Below are 8,706 nucleotides of genomic sequence, written 5' to 3' on the forward strand. Positions count from 1 at the left end.
CCCTACGGAAGTCAGCTTTCTGACTTCACAGCCACAACTTATTCAGAAGAAGTGTAAGTGAAAGTAAGCTCTATGAGAAGACGCCTTTTTAATTTCCTCCTCATATTTGAACAAATTGAAGTTGGAAGGATCTGTGTCCGTACCTACATAAACCAGCATATGTAATGTACGCGTCCAGAGTTTAACATGAGGGAACGCTTGGAAGCCTTGGTCTACATTTTCCACTGATAACTAGAAGTTACCCAAGTTGCACTCCATTATTTTGTTGTATTCCAAATAAGTCGTAAAAATAGTAGTCTAAACACAAGAACAGGAAATACAAGAAAATATCTTTTATTCTAGTACCATATCTTAACGTTTTGACATAGGCTCATAGTTGTGATGGAAGTGTATATCTTACATGAAAGTCTACTTATTAATATTGGTCATTTATTTGTAATTTAATATATTATAAAAACGAAAATGTACAAACCTTATTTAAGAAGTTATTGGAACTTGAAGTTTGAAAGAATCATACATGAAAACAAAAAAAAATTCCTATAATAGTTTAATCCATACTGAATATTAAACCTAACACCTAACGATTATGAATGTCTATTATTTCGAGGTATCATAATTTGACATTAATTTCTGTATTTAACACCGTGTTATATAATTTAGGAATTTTTATTTAATTCAGTAAGAATTGTAATCTCACATTTTATTCTGTGTTTTTAGAATTATATAAGGCACGTTAAATCTGAGAAAAAAAAATGACAAGTAGCAGATGAATATCAAATAAATTTCTCTTTGGCATCATGTTAAACTACTTTTTTCACTTTGGCAGAACTAATATTGCTGATATTTTATAAAACTTTTTCGAGTATGAAGAAAATGAAAATGTTTCAAATCTGATTCTAATTTACCAGTGAGTGATTCTATCAGATATTCTACATAAACATTCCACTTGATTGTCTTTTTTAAAAAAATTTCTACTTCATTATATATTAGCATAAATATAAGCAGCATGGCTTATTAAGGTTTTGAGAAAAGATAAACTCCTCCAAGAAGTCCCCCTAGGGCAGGTGAACCTGGTCTCTCGCCCGGCTTTACTTCCACAGCCAAAGCGAACGTAGCCGCCTTCTCTGTTGGTTCTAAGACGACCAGTGATGTCTGTGTTCATGTGATTTGCACAAAGACAAGCATGGCCAACTTTGGAAACCTATTAAATCATAAGCCCACAGAGAAATTTGAGCAATTTCATGATCTTATTTGAAATTAACTTTTTACTTCTGTGCCCATTTTGTGTTAATGATTAAAATAATGTACAAAGTCAAGCTTCTTAGAACATTTTAAATTTAGTTTTGCCCAACTTAATAGAATTCTTTTCCCCCCCCTGAAAAATGCCGTAATAATAGGTTCTGCTGATATTTACCTAATCTCAGCATTCTTTTTTGATATAGTAATTATTTCATTAAAAATCTATAAGAATGTCTGCAATAAATAGCCAAATATTTTTGCCTGAAAGGGTACGTGGAATTTCAACTGTGTGTGTGTGCTTTCTCAAAATCTTCAAACTTCCTCAGAAACGGAGTGCCAAAGGTCATTCATGTAAAAATCGTTTAATATTTCCTAACTTATTACAGAACAGTTTGCATTTTAATTTCCACCGAATTAGCATTTAGCATTAAGACGACCGTGGGTGCAGATGGTTTTGGCCGTTGGGGGTTCACTCGAGCAGAGTGATCACGACATGGTCGTCTCGGCCTTGCCACAGCATCTCCCCTTCGAAGTGGACCAGCCCGTGCTTCCTGGCGCGCATGAGAATGCCCACGACTTTATCTGAAATCCGCACGTATCTGTCAAAGAGATCTCCGAAGGTGACCTGGACCTTGCCGTCTCGCCGGTGGCGAGCCATGGTGCGGATGATGAAGCACATGTCCATAATCTCTCGGTAGATGTGCTCCTCGGCCCGCTTGGCCCTCTCGGCGGTTTTGGTTCCCTCCTTGGGGCGGCCGTAGCCCTGGTCTCCCTTGTGCAGGCGGGTGGCCATGGCCAGCTCGTAGTCAAACTCTTCGCTGAAAGGGTTGAGCTTCTGGGACTGCACGTGGTCGTCGGCCCACTGCTGCCACTTTCCTCGCAGGCTGTGCACGTGGCTGCATTTCCGCTGGGCCTTGCAGCTGAGTTTCTCCGCAAATCTGTTCGCCCTGAAGGAGAGAGACAGTGAAGAGTCAACGCACTGGTGTTCACCGCACCCCGCCTGCTTTCTCCTGTGCTTCCTGCGCATCCGCCTCGTAATGTAAGTCCCTCGTTTTGTTTCATTATGAAAGAAATACGAACGATACAAGGAAGTTAGGAATGAAAGAAGAAACACACACGTCCCACCACTGTTTTTAGTTTGGTGTGTGCCTGTCTAGATTATTTTCTCTGAATAACAATTAGGTTTTTAAGCACCATAAAACAATAATATCAAACTATTTTAAGAAAAAAAAGCTTCCTTACACAAAGGTAATGCAAATACATGGCTCTTAAATTGCATATTAATAACATTTTAGAACTAGAATCATGAGTGTATTAAGGGAATCCACTTTATATAGAACTTCAGAAACCAGCTATTTCCCCCCAAATAAAGCTTATACCACCACACGTTGTAATGTTCACTCACATGTAGATTTTCATGTATGGATTTTTTTTTTTTAATCCTCACCCGAGGGTGTTTTTTTATTTAACTTCAGAAAGAGTGTGAGGGAAGGAGGAAGGGAGGGAGGGAGAGAGAGAGAGAGAGAGAGAGAGAGAGCGCAACATCGACATGAGAGAGACACATCAATTGGCTGCCTCCTGTGTGACCCCGACCAGGGCCAGGGACCAAACCACAGCCGAGGCAAGTGCCCTTGACCAGAATCTAACGCACAACTCTCTGGTCGGCGGGCCAACACTCTAACCACTGAGCAACCAGCCAGGGCCATATATGGATGTCTAAGGAGACCATATCTATACTTATTTATGTACCACAAATTTTAAAATATCAAATTGTATAGGTAGAAGACACTGGTTAGCAATAGCAACATTTATTGGACACCATGTGGTGCATCTGAGGCTGAAGTCAGCAGTCTTTCCGCTGTGCCATGATGCTGCTCAGCATGGGAGTGAGTTGTGTGTCAAACTGTGTGTGTGTGTGTGTGTGTCCTTGTAGTTTGGAATGAATATTTTATTTAAAACAAAACACCAGCGTTGGAAAGTGTAAGTCAGTAGTGTCATGAGGGTGAAAGCCTAATTTGAAAAGGGACACAGTTTGTCTTTAAGACTTCCCTGTCATATCTGTAACTCTCATCTCCTAGACTTTTCCCTTGTGATCTCTTTGCTTTCACAAGTCAGCAGGATCATCTGAAAGCCAGGGCTCTGCATTCCTCTTCCTCACAAGTGGCCCACCCCTCCCCCTCCCCAACACCAAGTGGCAGCAGGGCTGGGAGCATCGGGGCTGGAGATGAAGAGCTGTTCTGAGTTTGCTGGAGAAAGCGGCACGACTAAGTAGCCCCTCCTACCCGAATTATCACAATTCACTTTTCAAAACTCAAGAAGAAGTCAGATATAAGTATACCTCACTTTCCAAACTTACTTCCTGAAATCTGGTTTTCCAAATGCAGGATGCTAATAGATAGGGAGGCACACATGTGTGTGTTAGCGTTGTTTCCAAAAGAGGAATGACGTCCACTAGAGGGCGAACTTTCATTACTTCCTATGCTTTGTGTGTCCAAAAGCCCTACCCTATTACAATAGAATCCAAACTAGGAATATGCTGCTATGTATAACACTACTATTCTTTGTACCCACGTGGACAAATGTACATGACAAAGTCAATTGGGACAAAACAGCATACCAAAACTATACACAAGGACTTCAACGTTAAAAAATCGTGTACGTATGGAAAAATGCTAGGAATTGCATCACCCTGAAGTGAAATGGATTCTTCTCAGCCCTCCAGCGGAATGGATTTCTCTGCCCTGCTGATTCTCACCGTCACCTCCTTCTCCATAGACTGTCCCTGTTCAGCTGCCCTGGGAACCATGGCAATCCATGGCAGGCATGGCCTTTATAACAAGACCAAGGCCTTCAATGCAGAACCCAAAGGTTGTACCAGATTTGAGGCTGGGACACTGTCAGAAGAGGAATAGTATTATTCACTAACTCATACTTTTTGTCTCCTGAGCACCAGCTATAATTCTGCCATATAGTATAAAACACAATACATCCTCCCTTTAGCTTCTGGGCACTTGGACATTTTATTTTCATTCTTGATTAAAGTATTTATGATACCTGCTGTGTTCCAGACACTGTTTTAGTTACTTATTGGATATTCAAGAGTGAAAATAAAAAACAGCAAATAATCACTACAAGACATTCATAAAGATAATCAGAGTAATACAAATTTGAGTACAATTCCAACTGTGTAAAACATATATGCACCAGGCTGAAGAAATCAATGGTTTATGCACAACTGGAAACAATTGTCTGTGTCCAGATGATCACTGTTTTTTTTAAATTTTATTTTTAAAAATATTCTTTCATGTTGCTTTATATTGATTTAATAATTTAAAGAAAGCAAAAATTAAGACAATATTTAAATTAGCATCCAGAGCTAATTTGTTTCAACTGTATTTTAGCTGGGTCTCTGATTCTTTGATGTTGTTTTTTTCTTCTTCTAATTTTAATTAGGAACATAGATTCCCTGAGTGTTGAAACTCTATATCTTTTGGAATAAGGGTTGGCGTTGGTGAGGTTATAAATCTATGAAGAAGAGAAACATTTATCTTCTCAAAAAAAGCACCTTTTAAATCTTAATGTGTACTTGTGATATTGTAAAATTTTGATTCCCAATAGTGGGAGGGAAGGAAAACAAAGAAATTGGACCTATAAGCAAGAATTTAAAATAGGATTATAGAGAAAAGTATAAGAGGACATATACCTTAATGAGTAGTCAATTTTCTCTATCTTATAAGAGTATAAGGAATATCTCTCCTTTTTACCCAACCTGACTCATTTCTATTAACTACCAACAGAACTTTCTTTCTACTTAAATAATCATGATACACAATTGTCTCCCTATTGGTGGATACGGGATAAGAATGGTGTTTAATGAAAATAAGTGAAAACTCCTTTCCTATAGACTTTCTCCGTAATGCCACGTTCGTTGCTCAAGCAGTATTTGAGGATCCCAAAGCTTCTGCGGAAGCTTACTGAGCACAGGTAGGGTTACCCGTGACACTGAGCCGCTGCTGCTGCATACAGCATCTTGGTACCCTGAGTACTGGTTAAGACTGAGGGAAAGGAACCAAAGAAGGAAGGAGACATTTAATGCCCACACCCCCTGGCCAAACCTGAAGGGCTGCGATCGCTGGGGCTGGCCCCCTGCACTGTAATGAGTATAACTTATTCAATAGCTCCTCTGGGTCCATCACTTTACATAATTAATACAAAAATAACTGGAATTATTGTTTCTATTTTTTAGATGAGGACAAAGAGATTTAGGATTTGTCCATGTAACTATGATTCAAATGTGTTTCTCATTCAAAGCTTAAGCTCCTCTCCACCACACCGAGGTGTCCTTGTACACGCCTGATTTCAGGGACCGTGAGAAAGGGCCTGAACGCAAGTCCCACTTCCAGGTGAGAGGGTTCAGAGTCCTGGCCAAGAGGGTGGGCTCTAGAGCCAGGATGCCCGGGTTCAAATCCCGTGGGCTGTTTAATCTTATACGCATTCCCTCATGTCTCTGTCTATGTTCTCATCTATCAAGCGTAGTTAATGATGACACCTCGCCCATGAGAATGTTGTGAGGATTGAATGAATAAACCTATGAGAAGTGCTCACACAAGTACCAGAGAAGAGTATGTGCTTTGGAGATTGGTCCCAGCTGTCATCTCCCTGCCTCTGGCCAATTCAACGTGCTGGCAGGAAGGTCTTCCCTGCCAGTCTGTCTTTATTCTGTTGGGCTCTATTATTCTCTTTCTAGCAGGCAGGTGCTCGTATTTCTGGTAGAATGGTTTTTCTGATTATGAATTCCTATATTAATGTAAGTAGAGCACAGATCCGAATCTCTGAACACATCAAGGCACTGCATAGGGTTTGGCACCGTGTCTAAGCATTGCATGTGGGGACAGGCACGCTCAGCTCCGCCACTTCGCTAGGTCAGCTTTCCCTCTGAGCTCCGCCTCCTTCCCAAAAGGGGATAGTGCCTACCACATAGGATTCTAAGCGTCAAAAGGCAAAAGCATGTAAAATACACATAAGCGCACTCTAAACACATGAGAGATTGTTAAAATGATATGTTTCCCGTTTCATTTTTCTTGAAAGCTTGCAATATAGTCATTCTAATTCCTTCAAAACATCTGTGAAGTCACACACTATAAGACAGCTCTTTGTCAAATTAGGTAACCAATTCTATTCCTCACTTTCTGGTTGTTTCATCAAACTGGAAAAGCACATCTACACATGTAACTGTTTCTAGAGGGAGTCTCTAAAGGCATTCATCACATCAGAGACTTTTCCCGTATTTTGATATCCTGTGGTTGCAGAGTATGATATCCGGACTTTCCATTGTGTGGAGGTGGAGTCAGTGTCTCGAAATAAAGCGTGTGTTTCTTGTCTGAATAAGTGTGGCCGTTTGAGTCTGTATGTGTGTGTGTATATTTAACATCTAAATATTTTAGGATTGTGGTATTTTAATTATCTAGCTTTAATAGCATTTCCCTGTTTACAAATGACACATTTCTTCTGAAAGTTTGAAAAAGTGCTAAGTGATAGAATCTATACACATAACAGCTTTTATATATTGAGCATTTGTGGCGGGCACTGTGCTAGGTGCTCGGCAGCCTGACCCTCATTTACTTCTCTCAGTGCAAGAGAATTTATCCCAAAAGGTTACTGTTGCCATCATTTTACAAAGGAGGAATTGGGCTTAGGAAAATAACCAAGTTGTGTGTGTGTGTGTGTGTGTGTGTGTGTGTTTGTGTGTAGTACATTTCAGTTCTACTCTTAGCAACATTCAGGTATGTAACAGTACTGTTCACTGTAGTCAGGGTAGAGGCGACATTGGGTCTGTCTGACTTCAGAGCTTGCTCTCGTTAGATAGCAGCCTCCTACCTGACGACAGACTGCAGAGATCTGTGTTCCAAGCGCACTATTTGGGGGGCTGTGACTCCTGATACAACTTAGACTGATTTGCGACGAAGGAAAGGTATCTCCAATCCCTCTATCAGCAAGCTCTTTTCTGTACAGAGAAGCCAATTTTCTACTCATTCTACAGTTGATTTTTAAATTTCACCCAAACCACACAGCACCCCTCTCTGTTGGTTCCATTTCTGTTGAGGCTAACACCTGAGCGTTTGGTTCAAACAGAAAAGAGAAACAACAGAACGAGGCCTCTCCCCAAAGGTCCTGGTCTGAGCTGGGCGCTGCCCTCTGCCCTCTGCCCTCTGCCCGCTGCGGCACCCTTCCCGCAGGACCTCCCTGCTGGCCTGTCTTTGAGTCCCCCTCTAGCTCAGCAGAACTCCCCTGCTGTCTGGGCCCCGAGCTGGCTGGGGCTGCAGCAGTACAAGGAGCGGAAGGATGGATGCACTTACTGGGAGGGCAAGGGGCGTCTGATTCTGGCAACGGCCACCTGCTGCTCTGCACCCTGCTCGGGCTTGTCCTCCGGCTCCCCTCCGTAGCCGCTGTCCTCCGTGTCTATGCTGTCGCTCCTCCAGCTGGGCTCGTCCTGTTCCATCTCTTTCCAGCCTTTGGTCAGCTCAGATACCAGGTTAGAGCATTTTCTCCGCCGTGTCGGGGAGCCGTGGCTGTGGAGGATTCTGTCAATGTCATCCTCCGGCCGCCCTGGTTCAGGTGTGCCACCATCCTTCTCGTACCTGTGGCTGAGGTGGCTCACATCTCCTCCTCTCTCGTAAACTTTGCTCACAACTGTTTTGGTCACCTCCTTCCTTTTGATGTGAGAGACCTCAGGGGCTCCCCCTGAGCTCTGCCTGTCTCCACGCCCCTCTGGCTGTAGGGAGGGAGGCTTTGGGGCACTCGGAGCATTCTGGTGGGGAACAGGATGTGTCACTGGTTTAGGATCCTGAGGTGGGTCCTGGGTCCCTCCGGGCAGCCAGCCTGCAGGCTCCTGGGCCTGCCTGGTGCTGTTCTCATTTGCCCACTGCTGCCAACCTCGGGCCAAGTTGATCACCAGGGTGGCTGTGTGTATCTTCCGGAGGGCACTCTTGGCTGGTCCTCCCTCTCTTCCTTTTTCTCCTGGAGTCATACTGTCCTTCTCTTCTGTGCTGGTAGCCTGGGCACCCACAAAAATGAGTGGGGACCAGTGGAGTGCCTCGGATTTAAATAGAAGCAGGGTGTGGGGTGGGAAGAGAGTTTGGTGACGATGAAAGTATGTGAAGCATTTCTGGCCGAGATTTGGTGCCTTCCCCCTAATGGTGTTCTTTTTATAAACCCTGACGGCTCTGATTTCATCACAGCAAAGGGATATCTCCCTGGTAAAGGACAGGGATATGCTCACTCCCTTTCTTCTCCGAGTGCCAGAGTGGAAATTACTAGATCTGATCATGCGCTCAGCCTTATGTTTTTCTTGACCTTAAAATATGGTCTTACCATTTATAGAAGCATAAAATATGTGCACAAGTTGTACTAGGAACATTATAAGTGTGTTCTCATTTAAACCTCAACAGCCGTCAAGGAGCTTAGTCC

The 8,706-nt window shown here is 42.7% G+C and overlaps 1 protein-coding gene across 1 annotated transcript; it reads right to left on the minus strand.

Annotated features, from left to right (window-relative positions):
- Positions 1-693: 693 nt before the first annotated feature.
- On the minus strand, positions 694-8,302 carry ABRA (actin binding Rho activating protein). The gene is made up of 2 exons (XM_036264125.1): positions 7,596-8,302; positions 694-2,186 (listed from the first exon to the last, which is right to left on the minus strand). The coding sequence occupies exons 1-2, from the start codon at positions 8,264-8,266 to the stop codon at positions 1,709-1,711; spliced, it is 1,149 nt and encodes a 382-aa protein (XP_036120018.1). The 5' UTR covers positions 8,267-8,302; the 3' UTR covers positions 694-1,708.
- Positions 8,303-8,706: the final 404 nt, after the last annotated feature.

The sequence above is a fragment of the Molossus molossus genome, unplaced genomic scaffold (assembly GCF_014108415.1).
Source record: "Molossus molossus isolate mMolMol1 unplaced genomic scaffold, mMolMol1.p scaffold_m16_p_16, whole genome shotgun sequence".
Lineage (NCBI taxonomy): Eukaryota > Metazoa > Chordata > Mammalia > Chiroptera > Molossidae > Molossus > Molossus molossus.

Bases quoted from the DNA above. Each gene is read 5' to 3' on its own strand.
- ABRA (XM_036264125.1), bottom strand. From the start codon at position 8,266: ATGACTCCAGGAGAAAAAGGAAGAGAGGGAGGACCAGCCAAGAGTGCC. The intron at 2,187-7,595 runs GTAAGTGCATCC...TCTCTCCTTCAG, and splicing joins AGACGCCCCTTGCCCTCCCA to GGCGAACAGATTTGCGGAGA.